We start from the raw sequence: 24,742 nt of genomic DNA, 5'->3' as shown, positions 1-24,742 counted from the left end.
ATAGAGAAACCTTTGCCAAAGAAGGAGATGCTATAGAAGTAGAAGACATGAAACAAAGCTACAAGGAGGTAAATGTTCATATTAAGTTGCTGTTTTTTTTTTAATTGCTCTGCCATAAAAATGCAGAAGTACTGTATCATTTGTAGTTGTCTTTCATGAAAGCTTAAAAAATACATGTCCATGCTTCTGAAATCCATTTTATGGTTCTTTTCTTACAGGAAGAATATGAGGAGCTGCTTCGTTACGCTGTAATTACTCCAAAATTTGAACACAGTATCTTTAGGCATACTCAAATAACTATGGAACTACCAAAGGATAGCAAGATTTCAGGTGTAACAGGTGATGATCAGCATCAGGCTGCAGGTAATTGAAAATATGTATAAAGATCGTTCAACTTAAAGTTTCTGCAGTTGTCTGTAAAATATCACAGTTCATGGAAAGCTTGAATTGACAGCTACAGAAAGTCTAAAATCAGATTACTGACAAATTCCATTTTTATAAGTTCAGAGTTATCTTTAGTATTTTTACCATTTATGTCATTCCTTTTATACTACTTGTATTTCTAAAACCTATGCAAATATTTTGTTAGAACCTATCAAAATTATCCTCTGAAAATCTCTGTTGCAGATTGCAAAACTATTCAAAAATCTCTCATAATTCTCATACTTTTCATTCATTCTTCGTTTTTTGTCAGGGTTTTTAGAGACTAGAGAATTTTGCAGTGTTCTCTAGGAAATCATGGGTATTTGAATAGCCTAATGCAGGGGTGCCCACACTTTTTGGGCTTGCGAGCTACTTTTAAAATGATCAAGTCAAAATGATCTACCAACAATAAAAATGCTAAACATATATACAGTGGTGCCTCACACAACGAACTTAATTCGTTCCAGGAGCAAGTTTGTTATGCGAAAAGTTCGTTATGTGAAACGCGTTTTCCCATAACAATACATGTTAAAAAAAATAATTCGTTCTGTAGCATAAAATATGCTAAGATGACATAAAATAAGATAAATTTTTTGTTATTATTTTTATTTAGATACATCTAAAAACATAATTGTTTTTTAAAACAACACACATTTTTTAAATTTAAAGACAGACTAAGTAGAGTCTAATTTTACAGTGAGAGAGGGCAGAGTCTCAGCGGCAAAAACTGGGACTTAACTGTTCATTTTTTAAATGCCTGCATGGTTGAAAATGTTGTCCATTTCCTTGGGCAGATCATTCTGTCTATAATACTAGTTTATACTTACAGTATTACAAAATGGTCTTAATGGATAAGCTTTTTTTTTCCTGTTTCTTTCAATATGTAAACAGAATGCCAATGGTGAGAGAGAACAAAGCTGTTATTTTTCTAGCATCGGGGAAGCGGCGAGAGTAGCTCCGCCCCCCCCAACGCATCAGCAGTAGGCGCCGGGCCCCTGCGAGCCGACAGGTCCGCCACTGCACAGGGAGCCAGGCGGAGAGAGGGCAGTTAAGCGCAGTGCCTGCGCGGAAGGATGCAGCTCAGGGCGACTTCGTTGTGTGAAACGAAGTTCGTTGTAGGAAGCAAGACCTGAAGTTCGTTGTGCGCAGCGTTCGCTGTGCGAGGCGTTCGTTATGCGAGGCACCACTGTATATTTATTTATATTATTTATATATATATATATATATATATATATATATATATATATATACACACACACACCGAGTGTACTTTGTATTTATGTTCAAATATTTTTTTATTATACAGCCCCCCTCCCCCGAAGGACCTGACCCCCCTCCTGAAGGTCTGCACATTCCCCCTCAAAGGTTGACTCCCCCCCTGAAGGCCTGCACTACCCCTTGAAGGACTGTACTCCCCCCCCCCGAAGGCCTACCCTCCCCACATCCATTTACCTAATTCCAGCAGGGAGCAGTCTGCAGAGAGGATCGCTGGTACTTTAGCGATCCTTGCAGGTTGCCATAGGCCTCAGGAGCTGTCTTTCCCTCTGCCCCAAGCCTGTCTCTGACTTAGAGGAGGGGCAGGACCACGGCAGAGGGAAGACAGCTCCTGAGGCCTATGGCAACCTGTAAGAATTGCTAAAGTACCACCTGCCACCGGCCGTCTCCCATTCGTCCCCTTTGGAGATCCCCACAGGAATAAGGAAGTTAAATTAATAGAATACTTAGGCACAGAAAAACAAAGAAATACTTCCAAGAACTGCCCCATAAGAACTGCCTGTCACAATGCTCATTAGTGGAACTGAATAAAAGACAAGTACAATGGATTTAGAAGGGGGACGATCCGCCTGGGTGCACGGCTTGGAGGGGTGCACAGCCGGCCAGGTCCGGGTCATCCTGCCTTTTCCCCCGGTCCGTGCTCGGGGCTTGCGCCTGCATGGTCCCGCGCCGACGCTCGAATGGTGCCGTCAACTCCCGCGAGTCTCGCGATAACCAACAGCACCATTTGGGCGGCGGGTGCGAGCCCCGTGCGCAGACCGGTGGAAAGGAAGGGCAGGAGGACCCGGACGGCTGTGCATCCCTCCAAGCCGTGCACCCGGGGTGGGGGCGGACCGCCCCACCTCGGTACGCCACTGATTGGGAGGCCGATTTTGGGGTTTTTAAAATTGTATATCGGGCAGCATTAGGCCTCGCTCTTACCTCAATCATTACAGGCGCTTCTATTTCTTGTGATGCGCTGAGCTCCGTCCCCCACCGACCTTCACCCCGCCCTTCCAGCACTCTGATTGGCCAGTGTTCTTTAAGAGGCGGGCCAGTCAGGAGGGGAAAAAAAAGAGAAGGGAAGAAGGGAACCTGCTGTGCGATCGACTGGGGTCGCCTGAGCGAACGACCTGTCGATCGCGATCGACGCGTTGGGCACCCCTGGCCTAATGGTTAGAGAAGTAGGCTGAGAATCCAAGAAGCCCAGTTCAAATTCCCCTGCAGCTTCTTGTGATTGTGGGCAAGTCATTTAACCTTCCTTTCCTTCAGGAAGAAACTTAAACTGTAAACTCTCAGGGAGCAGAAAAGTACTACTGTATCTCAGTGTAGCTCATCTTGAATTACAACAGGGGGGAAAAAAAAACATAGGCTAAAGTCAAAATCCCTTCCCTACCCTTTTCTCTTCATTCTGCAGTCTCTGCATAAGTAGTAGTTCTGTGCATCTGAGCAGGCAGGGGATAATACCTGGCTAATAAGAGTTCTGGTTTGAATGCAGATCTGTGTGATTAATACATGTGATTAATACAGGGAAAGTAAGATTACTAGCAAATTTTTGTTGTAGATGTAAACTTAGCATGAAATATATAAATAAAGGTTGATAAAGCAAAATGGAACAATAGTCTCTGGATGTCACAGGAACCGTTGGTCAATAAAAATTTTATTTAAATAAAATTTCCAGTGCAATAGGTGAGACATTCTAAATAGATGGGTTATTTCCCATAGCCGCGTGCTACTGCAGGAGGAATCCACTCCAGATTTTTCACTCTGCCTCTGCTGTACTTCACTGGGTAATCTAGCTCCACCTACAGTTTTTTCCTTGTGCACGCATGCCAGCAGGAGTGTTTGTTCTGTTCTCCCCATTTTATTATTTTTATTCGGTGTACTTTCATCTCTTTTTCAGGAATTTTGGTGCTTGGCGCGATTTGAAATCTCTGCCTACTTGAGAATTCACAGACCGGTCTGTAGCTGACAGGCCAATACCACTGAATATCTGTTAGCCAGCCTGCATAGTTTTCTCTGGAGCTCAGGGCCACCCCTGAATTGGTCTCACCTACTGTTAAGCAGTTGTCGAACGTAGGCTGTTGGGCACCCTTAGGAGACTCGGCAGTGTCTTCGCACCTCTGCCCATTCTGGTGTACATCCATTGGTCCAGAAGGGGTGGAGGTATAGTCAGGCATAGGAGTCTGACGGCAGCCCAAAGACCAACTTTGCAGAAGCATTCGAAGCATTGTGGCAGTGAATTTGTTATCTAGCTACTGTTAGCTGAGGCAGGCTGCAGCACAGATCTTCTGTCAATGCACAGTGAGTACACAGGCTGACAGTCTGTGAGAGGAATCGGGGGAGGTTAGAAAAGTGGGGTTTTGAGTGTTTATGAATGCTCCCCTGTGTTTCCCTCCAGAAAAATCCTAAAATTGCTACTTTTGGAGTTTGGGAAGTGTGAAAAAAAGATTGTGATTTTAGTAAGATTTTTTTGACTGCGGCCGTCTTGAAATTTTAGCGATTGTTTTTTCTAAAGCTCCCTTATTCTTCAAAACTGCAAACTTTTTCTGAAAACCTGCTGGGATGGAGTCCTTGTGCTCTCCTCATATGGATTCTTGCAAGAACTGCGCAAATTTAGCACTTTTAGAGTGTCCTTGTGCCGTGTGTTGCAGAGTGCCCTTGTGCCGTGTGTTGCAGCAGGAGATGGCTGCGTCAAGCTTAGCCTCTCCCCTGCAGAAGCAGGAGACTAAACACAGCTAGCCCAGTGGGGCGGCCTTCATTGCTTACGGGGCTTGGCACAGCTGGTAATTCCATTTTCCAGGCTGCGGACTCTCCGCAGCCTAAGAAATGCAAATTTAAATCATCTAAGGTTTACGCCCAAGGAGCCGGACACTTTTTCTAAATTTATGAAATTTTTGTGGTCTGAGTTTCAGAACAAGTCCTTCTCCCCCTGAGCAGTCCCCCTCCACCTTCATGGTTCATAGACAACGGCGCGAAAGACAAAAGCGCGCGCCGACAATTGAGTGCAGCGCGCGCCGCTCTAAATTACAGTTTTTAGGGGCTCCGGGGGGTTTTGTTGGGGAACCCCCCAGTTTACTTAATAGACATCGCGCTAGCGCTATGGGGGGTTTGGGGGGTTGTAACCCTCCACATTTTACTGTAAACTGAACTTTTTCCCTAAAAACAGGGAAAAAGTGAAGTTTTCAGTAAAATGTGGGGGGTTACAACCCCCCACACCCCCCACAACGCGGCGCGATGTCTATTAAGTAAAGTTGGGGGGTTCCCCCCCACGCCCCCCTGTCGGAGCCGTAAAAACAATAATTTAGAGCGGCGCGGCGGCGCGCGCTGCGCTCAATTTCTGGGCGCACCTTTGTCCCGGCGCGCTTTTGACCTGACACCCACCTCCACGGTATCTCTTAGTGGCGTTCTGCCTTTGAGCATATCCTCACCTCAACCTGGTGCTGCTTTCGCGCTGCCTGACCCTGATTTGGGGGACCCTGATACAGATGTTTGTTACTGTTTAAGAAGATTACTGATCCCTTGTTTGCAGGTACAGCACTTCCCGGAGTGGCTGATCAGGGGCTGTGTGCTGGATCTGCAGATCCCTTTGGGGTCTTGGATCCTGGGAATGATTCTACTGTCCTGCGCTTATTTAAGTTTGAGGCTCTTCTGGACCTTATTTCCGAGTCTTTGCAGAAATTGAACTTAGTCATAGCTAGCTCTGTCCACTTCTTCCTCCTGGTTTTATGGTGTGCGATTGCAGTCTGCTAAGTTTCCATGGCACCCTGATATGAGCATTCTGGTCTCGGAGCAGTTTGACTCTCCAGAGGGTGCTCTGAAAATTGCTAGAGCTATGTCACACTTGTGTACCCTTGCACAGGAGTATCAACAGCGTTTGGTTCAGCCCAGGGTGGATTCTTTGATAATGCAGGTGACTAAGCGCACCTGTTTCCCCAATGAGGGTGGTATAGTGTTAAAGGAAATGCATGACCGCAGAGTTGAAGTGGTCCTTAGGAAATTCTTTGGCGCAGCTGCTTTAGGCATCAAGGCTGCTTCGGCAACATCCTTTGTCACATGTGCCTGTCTCTCTCAACTTCACACACTGGAGAGTGAGGTGGTGGATCTCCCTCCTCAACTTCTTTTGGCTGGGACAGATTATATGGCTGATACATTGTATGACCTCATGTGAGTTTTGCAAAAGTTGGCAGCATACTCCCTCTCTGCCCACGGAATACTCTGGGCCAGACAGTGGGCTGGTGATTCCACTTCCAAGGCTACTTTGTCAAGGCTGCCTTTTAAGGGGCAGTTATTGTTTATAAAGGTCTGGACAACCTCATGGATTCTGTGATGGACTATCAACATAAGACTCTACTTGATAGCAGATCCAGACCCTCAAGGTCTGGTTGTACTAATTTTCATGGCTCATAGTGTTCCAGGCCATATGCAAATGCCACGTTGCAGAGATATTCACAGGGCTCCCAATAACGGTATGCTGGATACAAGCATTCCCAGGCTTCCACCTCCCGATTAGCACCCTCTGCTAGAAAAGCACAATGAAACAAGGCTGCGGGATGCCCCTCTTCAGATTGAGGGCTGGCTCTCAGCATTTCTTCCCGCCTGGATGCGCATTACATTCGACCAGTGGGCCTTAGACACTATTCTGTCAGGCTACAAGCTGGAATTTACCCAGCTTCTGACAGATTGGTTCATGGACTCTCCTACCGGTTGCCCGGACTAAACGCTCAAGTTGCAAGCCACCGTTCAGCACTTGCTGGATATTTAAGCTATAGAGGCTGTGCTTCCCGACCACTCGAACTCAGGAAGATAATCTGTATACTTTATCATTCCAAAGAAAGGTTCAGAAGATTGGAGGCCTATTCTGGATCTTCAGCACATTAATGCGGCTCTCAAGGTTCCACACTTTCGCATGGAGACCGTTTGGTCATTGCAGCGGTGGCCCCAGGAGAGTTCCTTGCCTCTCTAGATCTCAAGTTTTTGTGGTTTCATGTTCTGGAACAGCATTGCTAATTCTCGGCTCTGCCTTTGGGCTGGCGACAGTGCCCCGGACCTTCACCAAGGTGATTGTGGTTGTGGCGACTTATCTGTGAAAGACGGGTCTCCAGATTCACCCTTACTTGGACAACTGGCTGATCAGAGCTTCCTTGTTGGCCAAGGGACGGTGTATGCTGGAGCAGGTGCTAGAGTGCCTGGGCTGGATTGTCAACTTCAGGAAGAACCATCTGACATCCACGCAGTTGCTGGAATACCTGGGAGTCCTCTTCGACACGGCTACGGGCCACGTCTATTTACTAGAAGCCCACAGGCAGAAACTGTGTGCACAGATTTCTTCCCTTTTAGAGTGTCTGGCTCCTTCAAGTTCTGGGATCCATTGTTGCCACGCTGAATGTGGTTCATTGGATGAGGGTGCACATGTGTCCTCTTCAGCATGCTTTGCTCTCTCGCTAGGCTCCGCACAGGGATGCCTTGCAGGCCTGTCTATCTTGGACTTTTGAAGATCGAGCAAGCATGAACTGGTGGCTCCTCCCGCAATCGCTTATCAGGGGAGTACCACTACACATTATCTCCTGGATCATGATTTTTACAGATGACAGCCTTCGGGGCTGGAGAGCCCATTGCAATTGTTGTCTTGTTCAGGGGTGTTGGACGTCCTCACAGTGAAAATGGCCAGTCAACCGGCTCTAATGAGATTGCAGAAGACTCTGGAGAGTCAAGTGGTCTGGGTCTTTTCCGACAATGCAACGGCAGTAGCCTACGTCAATCACCAGGGAGGGATCAAGAGCACTCCTCTGGCTTTGGATGCCTGCCTTCCTTTTCTTTAGGTGGAAGGGAAGAAGATAGAGATGCCAGACTATGTGTGCAGGGGGAGCAGAGGGGAGAAGATGGGTGCCAGACCAATTGGGGGGGGGGGGGCGGTGAAGGGAGAGGCACAGTAACAGAGCAAATGGAAGACGCAGAGAGACGACAGCTGAACATCTCTTTCTCTAGTTCAGCAACCAGAATTTTGATTTATAAGGAAGGAATAAGCTAAATATTGCAGTACTGAGGCTTGTATGGATGCTACGGGGACAGTAGTCACGGGGATGGGGTGGGGACAGGGATGGGGAGGGCGACAGTGGCTGCGGGGATAGGGATGGTGGTCGTGGGGATGGGGACAGGTTTTTTCCCCGTGTCATTCTCTAGTGCGATGTCGGCATCAGCGTGTCTGTGCTGCCACTAGCTCTGTCTGACACAGAAATAGGAAGTTACATCAGAGCTTGATGTAATTTCCTGTTTCTGGGTCAGATAGAGCCAGCAGCAGCACGGATACACTCACACTGACTGTGCAGCCTCTTTCAGACATGGTGAAGCAGCAAGTCCTGACATAGGAGCAGAAGACCAGTTAATTGCATTAATTGTGATTATATTTTTAATCAGCTTTAAAGATTTACTTTATAAATCACATTAATGCACTGAATCAGCAGCCCTAGTTTTGAAGTTTTCACAAAAGGGCATTTAGATAGACAATAGATTGATCTGAGATAGTGAAGAATTTCATGTTTTCGTTCCTGATAAGAAAATGACTGTTCAAGTATCTTCTTGTAACATTGTTTTTAAATGAAGGAAAATTTAGAGCTCAATGATCTCTTAAACTAATAGTACTCTTTACATGGGATAGTGAGATCAGATGACACATAAACTCAGACATTGGCCCAAGTAAAGCTTTAAAAAAAGAATATGCTAATTTGAATTTAATTCTGCCTCTAACCAGCAACCAGTAGAGGTCCCTCATCAATAGTGAGATCCTAGATAAGCCAGTATAGCTGCAAATGGAAGCAGATATACCTGAACTGGGATGGGTTCCAGTGTATCTGTCTCTCTCCTGTTTACTGAACCCTAGGTATTGTCATTACCATTATGGCCTTCAGCTGTTTTTGGTCCAGATTAGAGTGCAGTGCTGAGGCTTCTCTCAGCTGGACATTGTGGTAATCTCCTCAGGTTGAAATTAATAAAAAGATTAATCTCTTGAAGGATCTTCCACTCAATATCTTGTAATAAAAAAAAGCCTTACAGCAAAATATACTTCCAATTCTTGTTGCCTTTTCTGATACACAAAATCAATTGTTTTGGCAGATAAAATAGCCCCCCCCCCTCCTCTTTCTGCTGAGGAAAAACATTCCCCCATCCACCTGACCTTCAGAAAGAAACTGCAGTCATTTTTAGACCAATGGGGCTCCTGAAAAAAAAAAAAAAAAAAATCAGAGTTGTGCTTCTGTAAAGCAAGTGCCACTTTTTTTTTTCTTTTCACTGGATGGTTAAGCTCCTTCATGTTCCATGATAAGAGGAGTAATGATCCCCATTCCAATCCATTTACTTCTGTGTAGCAGCCCCCATTCAACCAGAAACAAGCACATTTAAAATGAAAAGGTTCAGTTCATTGGCCTGTTCTTTTTAACATTTTTGTAAGTGATGTTTCTGAAAGGATTTCTGCTAAGCTTTGCTTCTTTGCTGATGATGCCAAAATCTGCAATAAGGTAGACACCCCTGATGGTGTGGATAGCAAAGATTGAAGAATGCTCTGGAATTTGGCAGCTAAGATTTAATGCTAAGAAGTGCAAGGTCATGCATTTTTAGGCTGCAAAAACCCAAGGGAATGGTGCAGTTTAGGGGCTGAAGGTGTGCATAAAAGAGAAGTGGGACTTAGCTGTGATTGCATGTGATGATATTGACAGTGAAAGCTAGAATGATGCTTGGGTGCATAGGTAGAGGAATGACCAGTAGGAAAAAGGAAGTAAAGATGTCCCTGTATAAGACTTTGGTGAGTCCTCAATTAGAATATTATGTACAATTCTGGAGACCACACCTCCATAATGATATAAACGGGATGGTCCAAAGGATGGCTGCTAAAATGGTTAGTGGCCTTTGTCATAAAATGTTTAAGGACAGACTTCAATATCTCAATATATATACTTTGAGGGAAAGGCAGGACAATGGAGATATGAGGTTTAAATACCTACATGGCATAAATGCACACAAGTCTCTTTTCTGGAATGAGGTGGCATAGGATGAAGGTGAAATAGGATAGACTCTGAAATAATCTTTAAAAATACTTTTTCATGCAAAGGGTAGTGAATGCATGAAAACCATATTTGAATTCAAGAAAGCTTAGGACAAATACATTGGATGTGTAAGGGAGAAGAAGGGATAATTAGATGGCATGGATATGTAGACTAGATAAGCTACAGCATATATTTTGTGTGAGTTATTCGGCTAGTGTTTAGTTTCTAGGTAGGAAGCTGGAATAGCCTTATTTTCCAGTAGGGGGCTATATTGGTATTCTAAAGTGCTGTCTCTTCATGGGTAGGGTTGTTGTTATTTGTGCTGCTTTATTATGCCAGGCTTTCTGTATAAGTGTGGAATGTGTGTTTTTTGCAGGGTTTGGCTACTGGAGCTCTGTTTCTTTTATGTTAATGTGCAAACTTATCTCTAGTACAAAAGGCATATAAGTCTTGAAACAGTGGTAATTCACTTTATTTGTGAGAAGGTGTCATCTACCTTTTACGGCTCCGGTGCTCTTGCTCCTTAGTATTTTCTTCTATATACAATTTGAAGGTGTCTTTCTGATCTGCTCAGTTTTTTGGTTTGGGCTTTTTTGTCCATTTTTAGAGGCTTGTCAGTTTGCAGTTTGGGCAGCTCTGTCTGGGTGGAAGCACAGAATCTCAGTGTCAGAGGTCTGTAGCTAGGATAGCAACCCTGTTTCAAAGTACCTACCTACTCAGCCTGCCCTAACACTTTTTTGGCTTGGGGACCGTTTCCCTTGTAGCAAAGATTGCTCCTGGTTGCCACCGGAGCTTGAGCATAGTCTGTGTGGTATCTCTGTTGGTCCCTGGGACTTTTCCAGTTTGCTGGCTCCATTCACCCCTTCCCCCCAAAAAAATACATATGAGGAGCTGTGGGGATCTGAGTTTTCAGGCTCTAACACAGTTTGACTAGCAGCCTGAAGAAAAAAGCATCTGGAGGAATTTTTTCAGTGGTTGTCTGAGATAGTAGTATTTCCCATCTTCCAACTTCTGTTTAAGTTGAAGCAGGCACAGCACCAGCAGAATAGTGAGTGCTATCTATTCTAGCGCAATAGATGTGCCATCCTGGACAGACAGGTAATATCCCCATGCTCATGAGCCATGCAGAAGGAATCTACTCCAGTTTTTCGCTCTGAACGCAAGCCGGAAGGAGTCTCTCTGATCTCCTCTGTATATTTCTTTATTTTTTTTTGGGGGGGGGGGGTCTTTTTCTTTTTTTCCACAAATTTTTGAAGGCTGTCAGTGGTCAGAGCTCCCCTCTTCGAGAGTTCAGCTCTAGCATGGAGGAGAAGCAAATTGAGTTCTGCAGCTGATAGGCCAATCCTTCTGTGGCACTTGTTGGCCAGCCTGCAGAAACCTTTTGGGAGCTTGGGGACTGTTCCCCTTGTAGCATTACTCGCATACATGTCTGTGGGGTTTTGAGGCTGTCATACACCGGTCTGACGATTCAGCGTTGGAAGTTTGAGGCAATGATTTCTTCTTCCAGATCAGCTTAAGAGCTGAGGCAGGCTGCAGTACATTTCCAGCACAGATAACAATGAGTAAGGCTGTTACAGCCTATAAGGAGAATCGGGGGGAGGGGGGAATCTTTAAAACCCATTTTTTTCAGGTTTCTGTCCCTTACCTTAGGTTTCTCCATCTCCAAAATCAGAAGATCGCTGTATATTTTTGTTTTTACTTAGGTGTTTTTGAGTTGTTTTTTGGCACCAAAACGCTGCCATAGAGGCCATCTTGCATTTTCAGAATTTTTTTTTTTTTTTTTTTTAAGTTCTCCAGAACTTTCAAATCGCCTCATTTTGCATCAAACCTCCTCGGGCTCCTCTACCCCTAATTCATGCCAGGATTGCACTGGATGGGTGCCTGAAGAACGCCCTTATGCCACATGCCGTGCAGCACATGAAGGGGTGGTGAGAATAGTTAGCTTAGCTTCCCCTTTGTTCTCTAGGGGTGATGAATAGTCAGGGGGGTCCATCAGTTGGGAGTACTCCTGAATGGCAGTCATCCTAAACGCAAGGGGCGCTTCAATTGTGGCCGCCTCTCGGACAGCCTTTCCCTTCGTGGAATCTTAATGTTGTGCTAAGAGGGCTGGCGAAAGCCCCTTTTGAACTGCTCAAGGATGTGTCCCTTCTGGACCTGACTGTCAAGACGGTTCTCCTTGTGGCGATTGTTTTGGCAAGATGTATTTTGGAACTGCAGGCTCTCTCTTGCAGAAAACCCTTTCTCCAGTTCACGGAGGCAGGGGTTTCCCTCTGCACAGTTCTCTCTTTTCTTCCGAAGGTGGTTTCGGATTTTCATTTCAGCCAGAAGTTCACCTGCATTTCACTCCACAAGGTTGGAGCAGTAGGATCGAATTTTGAAGAAACTGGACATGTGCAGAGTCTTGCTCCACTACTTAGAGAGAACTAAGAATTTTTGTCTTTCTGACCATCTGTTTATCCTGACTAGCCAGTCTAGACAAGGTAGGCCAGTGTCCAAGGCCTCTATTGCCAGATAGATCTGCATGGCCATTTTGTCGACTTACAATATATGTGACAAGCAGCCGCCAATTTCTCTCAAAGCTCATTCAACAAGAAGTGTCGCAGCTTCGTGGACAGAATCTCGGATATGTGCATCACAGACATTTTTATATTGTATTCAGTGGTATAGCCAGATGGCTGATTTGGCGGGGGTGGGGGAGGCTTTATTCTATGTTTCGTATGATAGCATTGTGCTTATTTCAATCAGTATTTCTGTACAAGTTTTTCTTGTTTTGTTTTTATTTGAAATTTCATAAATAAATTTTAAAACAAATTAAAAAATTAATTTTAGCACAGGGTGGTGATAGGTGGGGTAGGGCAAGGCAGAGGTGTGGTTGGGCAGGGGTCCTATTGTATTGCTCTGCACAGGGCTCCACAGTTGCTAAGACCAGCCCTAAAAACTTAAGTAGTGCCTCTGCTGGGTCAGACCAGAGGTCCATCATGCCCAGGACCTATATATTAATCTTCTATCCCCTTTCGTTCTATCCCCTTTCCCTTTAGGAAATTATCCAATCCGTTCTTGAACCCCAATACCGTACTCTGTCCTATCACACCCTCTGGAAGCGCATTCCAGGTGTCCACCACCCTCTCGTAGTTTTTGAAGAATCTGTCCTTCTCCACTTTTTCTATGTCCTTCATGATCTTGTAAGTCTCTATCGTGTCCCTCTAATTCTCCGCTTTTCTAGGGAAAAGAACCCCAGTTTCTCTAATCTTTCAGCATATGAAAGGTTTTCCATACCTTTTATCAATCGCGTCGCTCTTTTCTGAACCCTCTCGAGTATCGCCATATCCTTCTTAAGATACAGCGACCAATACTGAACGCAGTACTCCAGATGCGGGCGCACCATTGCCCGATACAGCGGCAGGATAACTTCTTTTGTTCTGGTTGTAATACCTTTCTTGATTATACCTAGCATTCTGTTTGCCTTCTTAGAGGCCGCTGCGCACTGTGCCGACGGCTTCATTGTCTTGTCCACTATTACCCCCAGGTCCTTTACTAGGGTACTTTCATCCATTACCAGCCCTCTCATCGTATAGCTGTACTTTGGGTTTCTGTTTCCTACATGCAAGACTTTACATTTCTCTACATTAAACTTCATCTGCCATCTTGTCGCCCACTTCCCTAGTTTGTTCAGGTCTCTTTGTAAATCTTCACAGTCGTCTTTAATCCTAACTCCACTAAATAGTTTAATGTCGTCTGCGAATTTTATTACTTCGCACTTCGTCCCTGTTTCTAGATCATTTATAAATACATTGAACAGCAGCGGTCCGAGTACCGACCCCTGCGTAACGCCACTCGTGACCCTCCTCCAGTCAGAGTAGTGGCCCTTCACCCCTACCCTTTGCTTCCTATCCGCCAACCAATTTTTGATCCATCTATGTACGTCTCCTTCCACCCTATGGTTCTTCAGTTTCCTTAGTAGGCATTCATGGGGTACCTAGTCAAAGGCTTTTTGGAAATCTAAGTATACGATGTCTGTGGTGTCCCCTTTGCCCATTCATTTGTTTATTCCTTCATAGAAGTACAATAAGTTCGTTCGTTAGGCATGATCTTCCCTTGCAGAAGCCATGTTGGCTTGTTTTCATCAGTTTATTCCTTTCTAGATGCTCATCGATGCTGTCTTTTATCAGCACTTCCGCCATCTTCCCCGGAACTGAAGTCAAACTTACCACACACTTTCACTTCTACCACTCTTGAATTCGTCCACCCAGGGGATGACATTGTGCATATTTCACCCATTTATGTCATAGTGGTTTTTTGGTTGTTTTTTTTGATTCAAGCAAATTTTTTTTGATTTTTCAGTAAAAACAAAAAAAAGAACATCAATAAACAGATTCAAGAGGGGACAACAAGTTCCACGAAAACGGTACAGGAAAATTTTATTGCATAGGAATAGAATGGAAATAATAATCAGGAGGATATGCACAGAAGCAATAATAAGCAAACAGAAACATAGGCATAGAAAATTAAATAAGCTCGTAATCAAATAAGTAAACAAAGCATAGCTAACAACCCAGCTTAGAAACAAAACTATATTGCCCTAAGAGGACAAGCAAGTAACAAAGTCAGGTGATGCAAAATAAAAGAAAGGGATGCCAAATATGTTGAAAGCTGGGAATTCTAAGATACTTTTATGCAATACGACGTTCATATTGTGCCATAGTACTCAAAGCATTCCACCAATGATTTATAGATATCTTGGAATCAACTTTCCAGTGAAGCATAACAATCCTTAGGGCGATGACCATTCAGATGTCCAATATGAACTTGATGTCCAGTGAGTGAGGAATTCAGGCCCAGCGATCTAAAAACAACATGAGCATATTGCAAGGTCTCTGTGATAGGTAGCATGGAACAAATTGTCTCACAAACTTCAGTCCAAAAAGGAAAGACCAAAGAACAGTCAAATAACAGATGTTGAAAAATACCTGTGCAAGAGTGACACCTTCAACATAAGTCCGAGGCGGTAGGTCTGGATCGGTGTTGCTTAATTGGAGTCCATAACACTTTATGGGAAACAAAATATAGGGTTTGCAGGATCGAGACTGATTGAAGGACCTATTATTGCATTGCCAGAAATATTGCCATGGCTTATCAGACAACATCATTGAACACTCTTGAGACATAATGGTGGTGGTTGGGGGTGGAGTTTAAGCTAGCAAGTCTTTCTCACAATCCCCTCTCATACTATAGCTTTGAGCTTGTATAGAATGCACTCAGTCAAATTTGAACCTTCTATCTCTGGTATCTCCAGTCACGGTACATGGGCTTGACGTGCCACTGGGGCTTGTGCACATCTGAGAAACTGAAAGCTATGCCGTCGGTAGTTTTCACTACCTGCAGGGCCTCCCAAGGCGGACAGGTTTCAGTGGAGATGTCAGACTAACGATGTACCACCCATCTGGGCAGCAGCAGATGGGCAGTATTGAAGGTGGAGGATCACATTTCATGAGACAGCATCAAATTTATACTGTGCATAAGAAAGGCCCATCAATCTACTTCTGTATTTTGCCAAGAAAGCTTGATGATGAAGAGACATAAAGAATTGATATATAGTGTTAGAAGATGGTCCCCTAAGTCAGAAGGCACTCGCCATACTACTAGAGAAGAGCTGACCATCTTCCAGATTATGCCAAGTGTTCATGAAGCTAACGGATCAAAGCTGTCAGGACGTGCTGATGATGGATAGAAAAGGGAGATCAGAAGCTGTAAAGATATTCTCAACATAGGAACATGGAATGTACAAAGCATGAATCAAGGAAAACTGGAAATTGTTAAAGATCAAATGGAAAAAAACCAACATTGATTTGAAAGAGAGTGAGCACAAATGGACAGGACAGGGCCATTTTCAATCAAATGATCATTGAATCTGCTACTCTGGTCATGAAACACACAGGAGAAAAGGTGTAGCATTCATCCTCAATAATAAGCTTTCAAAGACAGTACTAAAGTACAATGTTGTGAGTGATAGTCATGTCAATCTGTCTGCAGGGAAAGCCGATCATGTCACCTTGATCCAAGTATATGCTCCAATGACAGATGCAGAAGATGAGGTAATAGATCACATGCCAAAACAAGATCTACTGATCATTATGGGGGATTTCAATGCAAAAGTAGGAAGTACATCTGAAAATGCAGTGGTTGGAAAGCACTGCATAGGAGAAAGAAATGAAGCTGGTGATAACTTAGTACAGTTTTGCAAAACAAACCAACTGTCATTCATGAATACCCATTTCCAACACTTGACTCGGAAGCCAATGACTGGCCTCAACAATGAAAGTGAAGGACACACAACAAAGAAGTCGTGAGGATGAGATGTCAAATGATCAGCCTGGGATATAAAGTTCAAAAGTCACTTTATTAATGAAGGTGCCACAAAAGCTTGTAGACTCGACACTGACAGTGTTTCAGCGTATATGCCTTTATCAAGAGTCTAGGGGGCATGTAAAAACATAAAGAATACAACACAATTAAAAAACTCTACATAATAAAAACATAATAGAAAAACAATGGTTCAAAGAACAGCAGGTTTAAAAATAAATAAACAATAAATAAACATCATTTGAAAAAAGCAGCAGGATAAGGAAGAATAATAATACAACAACAATTTAAAAGGCAAATATAATATTGAAAAGACATCTAATGTAAAAGTAATATACAAATCATATACAAACAGCAAGATAAGAAGTAATGATACAGCAGCAGTTAAAAAGACAATAATGATAATAATAAAAAGACATCTGATGTAAAAGCAATATGCAAGTCTAATACAAACACAAGAGAGGCTCATACCGTCATAGAAAAGATATATAAACCAAAAGTGTGCAGGATGATAAATAACTATAGAAATACGATTTAAAAAATAGTATGCAAATCTCATACAAACATAGAAAAGGCTATTTGGCCAGGAGTTCAATGTACAATTTAACACCAAACAGGGAACAAAAACCACAGGCTCTAAATCAGGGGTGTCCAACCTTTTGGCTTCCCTGGGCCGCATTGGCCGAAAAAAATGTTTCTCAGGCTGCGCAAACGCTGCAGCAAGACAGAGGAGGGAGCCGGCAATACGGTAAACACCTGGGGACAGCAGAGGAAAACACTGCATCGCCCTCGACCAGGGCCACACAAAATACTTCTCGGGGCCGCAGGTTGGACACCCCTGCTCTAAATGAATATGATACAATATGAAGAAAAAAAGTAAAAACAGTATACTGATAAAAGCAAAGGGCACAGCCGAGCATATATTGCTGGGCACACAAAAGCTCTCCTGCTAAACATATCAAATGTGCTTTTATTGTATTTTATTGTATAAAATAATTAAATAAATAAACAAAAAACAGCAGGAAAGAAGACCAAAAAATAAACCAAAAATAAAAGAAATAAAGAGAGCAAAGGGAGACAGCACAAATGTTGACTTAATCGGCTGCCATCTTGTTAGAATAAAGAATACTTAGAATAAAGAAATGCTTAGAACGTATTGGTAAACCTTAAGTGTAAAATGTAAAATCACCAAATAGAAAGTGTTAAGACTTGGACAATAGAGGCAACTGCCAATGTGTATACAGCAGGTAAAACTAAAAACTATTTGGGGGACAGCTAAAAACACAGAAACATACGAGGGGAAAAGTAAGCCAGGAGATGCAAGAAAAAGTCCAAACAAGATCGAAACCAGAAAGAAGGGGCATACTGAGGAGAAAATCTAACAAATCATACGTGGCTTGAATGTCTAGCATAAAGAGCGCGGACATTCTTGCTGAAACGCTGGTGAGCTAAAACGGAAATGGGAAACAAAAGTGAAACCAACTGCCATGTAAGGGACTGGAAAAAATCGGGGGGATACTGAAGAACGTGGGTTAAGGGAAGGGCTGTGCAGGGGGTAAATAAAACACAGTGACTGAAAATGAGAAAAACGCAGTGACTAAACATGAAAAAAATGTAAACTTACATAGTAACAGTGTAGAAACTGGTGTCCAAGTGAAGCTAAAAACACGAGTAAAAGGAGTGTACTGAAAACAAGGTATTAAAAAAGCTAAGAAAAAACTTTATTGAAACATACAAAAAGGAACTAGTGAAGAGGCTATTAAAATGTATAGATGGCAGAGGAGGGATGTTCTTCAAAGGGAAAAAGGAATGAATAAATAGAACTGAGAGAGAAATAAAAGTAGAATGGAGGAGGGATGTGTGAACCAAAAAGCGATGAATGGGTGCAGATGGTGATAGAGTAATAAGAAATGTACAAGATAGAGGAAATGGAAACTGTACATTCAAAAGACCTTAAAAAGGAAATGACAATATCAGAAGTACTGGTTGGGACACTCATGAATAGAGAAATGATTATAAAAATATAGTATAGTCTATATCTAAGTTGAGACCATTAGTATAATCACTTTAAAATTCAAAAATTGTTTTTTGTTCTTCCTGTAAGAGAATCGAGTCTGTATCGCCTCCTCTTGGTCTGGGGTGTATGGTCCTATATACAAAAAAACATAAATCAGAAGTTGAATGATTGCATTTATTCTAATGTTCAACTATTGGTGCCGATAAGATGTTTCTGTTAATGCAGTTGCGATGTTCTATGATTCTGGTGTGAATCATATGCTTTGTTTAAACAACATAAAGTTGATTTCAAGGATAGATGATTGTATATATGGCATTTATTGAATTTCAATCTGAATAATGTTTCAGATGATATTCCTTCTTTGTTTGGGGATGCACAAATGTGGTCATCTCAATGCAGTGTTTACAGACACTGCAGTGTCCACAAGGGTAATGGCCTATTGGTGTTGGTTCATGGTGTGATGTCGATGGCATTAACGGGGGTAATGCTGAGGGCACCAATGATTCCCGGAGGTTTTTATTTCTTGAATATGCTAAGGTACATTTTTTTATCCTTGAAGCAAGTATGAATTTGCAAGATGTGTCAATTGCGCATTATAACTTTCTTGATGTCGTTAGTAAGATATGAAAATTTTAAGGTTCATATGGGGTCAGGTTCTCCAAGAGTTCTTTGCGGTTTTTTTCAAGCGTCTTTTTGTAACTTGTTTCGATGCATTCTTGTGCATAACTTTTATTGGTGAATCGGGATGGGCCATCTCTGTAACATGTTGTGTAAAATCAGAAAAGGAGGAACATATTCTTTTAAACCTTAAGAATTGGCTAAAGGGTAAATTGTGTTTCAATGAAGTGTTATGGAAGCTAGTGTAGTGAATAAATGCATTTTTGTCTGTAGGTTTGCAATACATCATTGTTGTGAGATAAGTTTCTTTCTTGATCAAAAGGTTAGGAAAATTGATTTGAATATCATGACAGGAAATTTTGAACTTAAGATTTGAATCTCTAGAGTTAATCTAGTCAAAAAAGCTGTTGAGTTGGGTTCTGTTTCCGTTCCAAAGGAAGAGTATGTCGTCAATGTATCTTTTGTACAGGCAGATTTGCTGTTGAAATGGATCAATGGTTGCCACGTTGGATGTGGTTCCTTGGGTGAGGGCCCACATGTGTCTGTCCTCTTCAATATGTTTTGCTCTATCGCTGGGCCCTGCACTGGAATGCCTTGCATACTCGTCTACCTTGGACTCCGGAAGCCCAATCAAGCATGAACTGGTGGCTTCTCCTACAATCGCTCCGCAGGGGCGTTCCGCTACATATAGCCTCCTGGATCATGGTGATGTCAGATGCCAGCTATCAAGGTTGGGAGCTCACTGCAATCGTTGTCCTGTTCAGGGGTGTTGGACCCTCTCAGCAAAAGTGGTCAATCAACCGGTTAGAGCGCAGAGTCTTTAGACTGGCTTTGATGAGATTACAGAAGATACAGAAGACACTGGAGAGCCAAGCGGTACAGTTCTTCTCTGACAATGTGATGGCAGTAGCCTATGTCAATTGCCAGGGAGGAACCAAGAGCACTCTTCTGGCTCAGGAAGCTTGTCTCCTTTTCCTTTGTGTCATCTCCTAGCGCTGACTGCAGTGCATGTTGCAGGAGTAAACAACCTTCAAGTAGACTTCCTCAGCAGAGAGACTCTGGATCCAGGCAAGTGGGTTCTGTCCCCAGAGGTGTTCCAAGCGATATTGGGGCACTGGGGGAGACACCATTTTATCCTCATGGCCACAGCAAAGATCAAGAAAGCAGATTGCTTCTTCAGTCAAAGATCCAAGCCTGGAAGCGAGGAGTTTGATGCTCTGGTGCAACTGTGGCCTCCGGAAATTCTCCTATATGTTTTCCTCCTTGGCCAATGATTGGCCGAATCATTCTGAGGGTCGTAGCTCATCCAGGCCACCTCATTCGGGTGACTTCAGATTGGTACGCAGATCTGATGAGGCTGCGAAAGGGTAGCAGCCTTCGGCTGAGCGTCTATCCAGACCTTCTCATGCAGGGTCCGGTATCCATGGAGGATCCGGGTCACTTTGCTCTTCCGACATGGCTATTTAGCATGCTGCCTTATAGCATAAGGGATATTCTGCCCTGGTTGTTTATACTTTTCTGAGATCTAAGAAGTTGTCTACAGTATCGGCTTACGGTAAAGCATGGAAGGCCTTCCAACATTGGTGTGCCCAAGGCCAAGTGGACCCTTATTCAGCTCCAATCTCACTAATTCTCGCCTTTCTTCAGGCTGGTTTGGATAAAGGCCTAACTGTGGCATCCCTTCTGTGGGTCCTGCCCAGCGCTGAGCCACTCACTGAATGGCTGCTGCAAGTTCTTATGGCAGCCATTCAGGGAGCCCCACAGAAAGCTTGCTTGTGCCCGGTACACCACTGGGCTGCGAGAACTCAAGGCAGCTTTTCAGGGAGGGGCTCAGCATGGGGCAGGAGCGTGGAAAGCTTGCTCCTACCTGGTACACCACTGGACCACCAGGAATTCAAAAAGGTATTTATTTAATTTATTTTTATTTTATTTTATTTCTTTCATTTGTGCGTCGCACATACCTTACAAGCTCTAGGCGACATTACAGAGGAAGGGGTTAGAAGAGGGTAGGGAGGACTATGGAAGGCAGGAAGGAGTGGAGAGGAGAGAAGCATGTAGAATATTTCATAGAAATTCCTAACTTTACAGATAGGAGCACCATCTATGTAAATGATATCTAAATGAATTAAAGTAATATGTAAAAAGGAATAGAAGGGAGGAACTGTTAAACAATAGAATTCAGTTAATAAAAAGAATAGGGGTAAATACAATGGAATAAAATTTAAAATAATTCATAAACTGGAAGTAAAAAATTGAAAACCAAATAAGTCTGGCAAAAGTCCAATTTCCTGAAGCAGCTCTGTTGCCTAAGCATATTTTAAATAATCCCAACGGCAAAAGTCCAGCGGGACAGATATCAGTCGGGCTTTCCAGCTGTTGCAGCCCTGACTCATCGCTTCCAGGCAGAAGAGGCACAGAAATAGAACAATCCAGTGCCGGGCCGCACTGCTCTCAGTGGGCGGCGGATGCTCATGGAAGCTCCCGAAGAATAAAGCACTCTGCCTCCATCGGACAACCTGGAGGAGGAATCCACGGCACGGTCCCACTCCATTGATCCACGGTATGTGGGGGAGGTGGGATGAAAGTAAAAAATAAATTGTCAGTCTTAGCTGGACAGGAGATGGGAGGGATTCCTCCTGTCCCAGCCCAGCAGGTCATATGGCAAGCTTGGTGGAGACCTGCAAGACATCGGGAAATAGGGGGGACAGAGTGCAGAACCTGGCAGGGAGGGAAGGGGGACAGGGTACAGAGCAGGGAAATGGGACAGGGTGTAGAGCCAAGGAGGGGGGCCTGGGTGCAGAGACTGGCAGGGAGTGAGGGGGCTAGGTGCAGAGCCCGGCAGGGGAAGCAGTGAGGGGGGCATGGCCCAAATCCTGGCAGGGCAGAGTACATAAATATTAACCAACACAACCCTCCCAGCTTATATTCGAGTCAATCTTTATTCCTCCTTTTTTTTGGGGGGAAGGGTACCTCGTCATACTCAGATTGACTTATATTCGAGTATATATGGTTTGTACTTACTCTGGTAAGTTCCTTTCCAGTAGATAGGTGAGACATTCTAGACTCCCACCCTGTCCTTCCTGTACCTGCTTACAGCTTTCAATCTGTTTATGCTTCTCCAAGCTGTTTCTTGGATGCCTGTCAGCTTTTGAGGGCTGGGAATAATTTGTATATATGTTTCAATTTATTGGGGAGTAGGTTCTGAGCTCCTTTGAAGCCTGTGTTAGCATGTGACTTTAATGCTAAGTGAATTGAGCAGAATAGTTGGTTTGAGCCTGTTGCTAAAGGATGCCTCTACTTCACATGTATTGTCTCTCTGTGCATGGGTACTAACTGTAGAACAGTGGTCTCAAACTCGTGGCCCGCCAGATACTATTTTGAGGCCCTCAGTATGTTTATTATAATCACAAAAGTAAAATAAAAAAGTTTCTTGATCATATGTCTCTTTAGCTATAAATTACAATATTATTATTAAGACTTAGCCAAAAGGAAAGATTTACAAACTATAAAGAGTTTTACCTCAGGCAAAATTGTCATTTCTTTAATAAGACATTAACTATTTTTTCTGAGGCCCTCCAAGTACCTACAAATCCAAAATGTGGCCCTCAAAGGGTTTGAGTTTGAGACCACTGATGAAGAGGGATCTAAACAGTCCAATGAAGTACTATAGAGGTAGAGTGAAAAATTCGGAGCAGATTCCTTCTGCATCATGTGGCTAAAAGGAAATAACCCTACTGTCTAGAATGTCTCATCTATCTACTGGAAAAGAGCTTACCAGGGTAAGTACATAATCTCCTTTTCTTTAACAAGAGGGCACACTATTAGCAACATTCATTAGAAAAAAAAAATTCCATATGAAAATGGCACAAAACCTTTCTGGGTGCCTTATTAATTAGACCATTGTTCGCAATCTGATACCTACAGTATCTTATATGTCTACTGGCAAAGGCCCAGAACCTGCATTACCCTCTTCTTTGAGACAGCCCTTAAAGATCAGAAGCACATTTGGAAGACATCTTAGGAAACTGTTATGTGACAATGCTTAAGGCAAGGCAAAAAAGAACCAACGAAAACTGCAGTGAAGATGCAAAGCAAAAAATCAAACCAAAGGTGCAGGAATTTATTCAATAAAAGTCATAAAAACATATATAACATTAATAACCCAAATGAATCCAAAAACTGGTCCTTGTTCTCGTGTGTACCGGTTCACACGAGAACAAGGGCCAGTTTTTGGATACATTTGGTTTATTTGCGCATGCATAATCTTCAAGCTTCTCTATGGAATATTTGATTCTTTTGTCCCCTTATGTTGGAATCCCCTTAGACTTTGCTATTTGGAAAACACTCAAAGATATGTTAGCCTTCCCTTCCTTTAAGGGAATTAAATCTGCTGGGAAGCTCAGTCGATATTTTGTTTTCAAGTTTGTAGAGATCTGGAATGAACTTCTCGACTCCATTAGGCTTTTAGGCCAGCTGCAATTATTTCGTAAATTCCTGAAAACTTTGTTGTTCTCGCAATTTTTAAATGGTTTAACTACAGCCTCAATGAAATGATAATATTATAGTTATTTTTCTTATGCTTTTCTTATGTACTTTAGTTTTTAATTAGTACTTCCTTCTCCTATGTTTTCTGCTATGTACTCTAGTCTTAATTATATGTGAACCGAGTCAAGCTCCACTGGGAGATGACTCAATATATAAACCAAAGATTAGATTAGATTAGATTTATGACTTTTATTGAATAAATTCCTGCACCTTGTACATTTTTCTGCAGTTTGGTTTTGTTTTTTTGCTTCATATGCGACAATGCTTAACCATGTTTTCTGAATAAACAGAGGACTTTTTGGTTTCCAGTGCTATCAATCTGATACCTTGTTTCATAAGTACTAAAATATAGAAAAACAGGTCTCAACTAAAAAGTTAGGAAGCGAATGTTTACATATCAACTTTACACCTGCTGACCACTCTTGTGCTGTACCTCATCCCTGCCTAATAAATTGAATTCTAGATTCCCTACATGGATTTCCACAGCATTGTGGCTATTCTGATATTGATATATAGAGTATATTAGCATTATATTATCTTAGTCCCAGAACTATCATTTTTGCTATCATGCATGCCTAGTTTCTAAGATTGTTTTTTATTGTTCTGCATTAATAACAGAAATAAGTAAAGTACCAGAGGATAACCTACTTGAGACTTCAGTTAGAGATCTAAGGACCAGTGCAATAGCAGATGGTATAGCTGCATCAAGTTCTTCAGCCGCAGAAGGGAATGAAGGTTTGGCATTCTCAGTTTTTTTCATTCTGCTCTAATTATAAAATAAAGGAACATATTTAGGCTTTGTACGTAATATGTTGACGTAATATAAATAAATATGTACCTTCAGAGTATGTGTATATATATAAATAGAATGCAATGCTGTACCTGAGGAGAATGATAATATAGACAAATTGTACACATTATAGAAGAAATACAAGGAATTGAAAAGCAAATGCCTATGAGAAATATCTTATTTACCTTGAAAAAACTTATGGTCCGTTTTTTGAAGGATGGAGGTAGGATATTTCTCTGAAGACAAGTAGGATATTGAAATATTCCCACATGAGTGATGTCATCCTCTCCTGCCTGAAAACTGTTCTCCAGAACTGAAGAACAAAGTTTTTGAGAGCACTAAACTGCACATACGTGACTTTTACACTTTTATGCAGGACAAGATTAGTCTTTCATTTTCTGTGCAGCTGAATTGTTAGGGATAGAAGTGAAAATTTTGAGTAAGTTCTATTGCTGTAATGTGGTTCACTTTCCAGTAGTTGCCTCCAGTTAGGTTTTTTTTTTCAGTTGCTTAAAAGTTTCCTTTATTTTTTTTCATTGGTTTGGTCTAAGCTTCATTAAGTCTTAACACCCATTTGGTGTTTGATTTTACTGCAGCTGATTTTCTGGGTAAGATGTCCCAAAAGAAGGCCCACAGCCAGCTTTAAAATGTGCTCCCGATGCAACAGGATTATATCCATTATCCCAGGACAAGCAG

The 24,742-nt window shown here is 42.6% G+C and overlaps 1 protein-coding gene across 1 annotated transcript in view; it reads left to right on the top strand.

Moving 5' to 3' along the window:
• POC5 (POC5 centriolar protein) overlaps positions 1-24,742 on the top strand; it is a 201,582-nt gene that overhangs the window by 42,868 nt on the left and 133,972 nt on the right. The window contains exons 3-4 of the mRNA XM_033929309.1: positions 219-363; positions 23,875-23,991. Coding sequence (XP_033785200.1) covers positions 219-363; positions 23,875-23,991 — 262 coding nt within the window. The remainder of the gene's footprint in view (positions 1-218; positions 364-23,874; positions 23,992-24,742) is intronic.

The sequence above is a fragment of the Geotrypetes seraphini genome, chromosome 1, assembly GCF_902459505.1.
Source record: "Geotrypetes seraphini chromosome 1, aGeoSer1.1, whole genome shotgun sequence".
Classification (NCBI taxonomy): Eukaryota; Metazoa; Chordata; class Amphibia; order Gymnophiona; family Dermophiidae; genus Geotrypetes; species Geotrypetes seraphini.
This window is presented reverse-complemented; position numbering and strand designations above follow the sequence as displayed.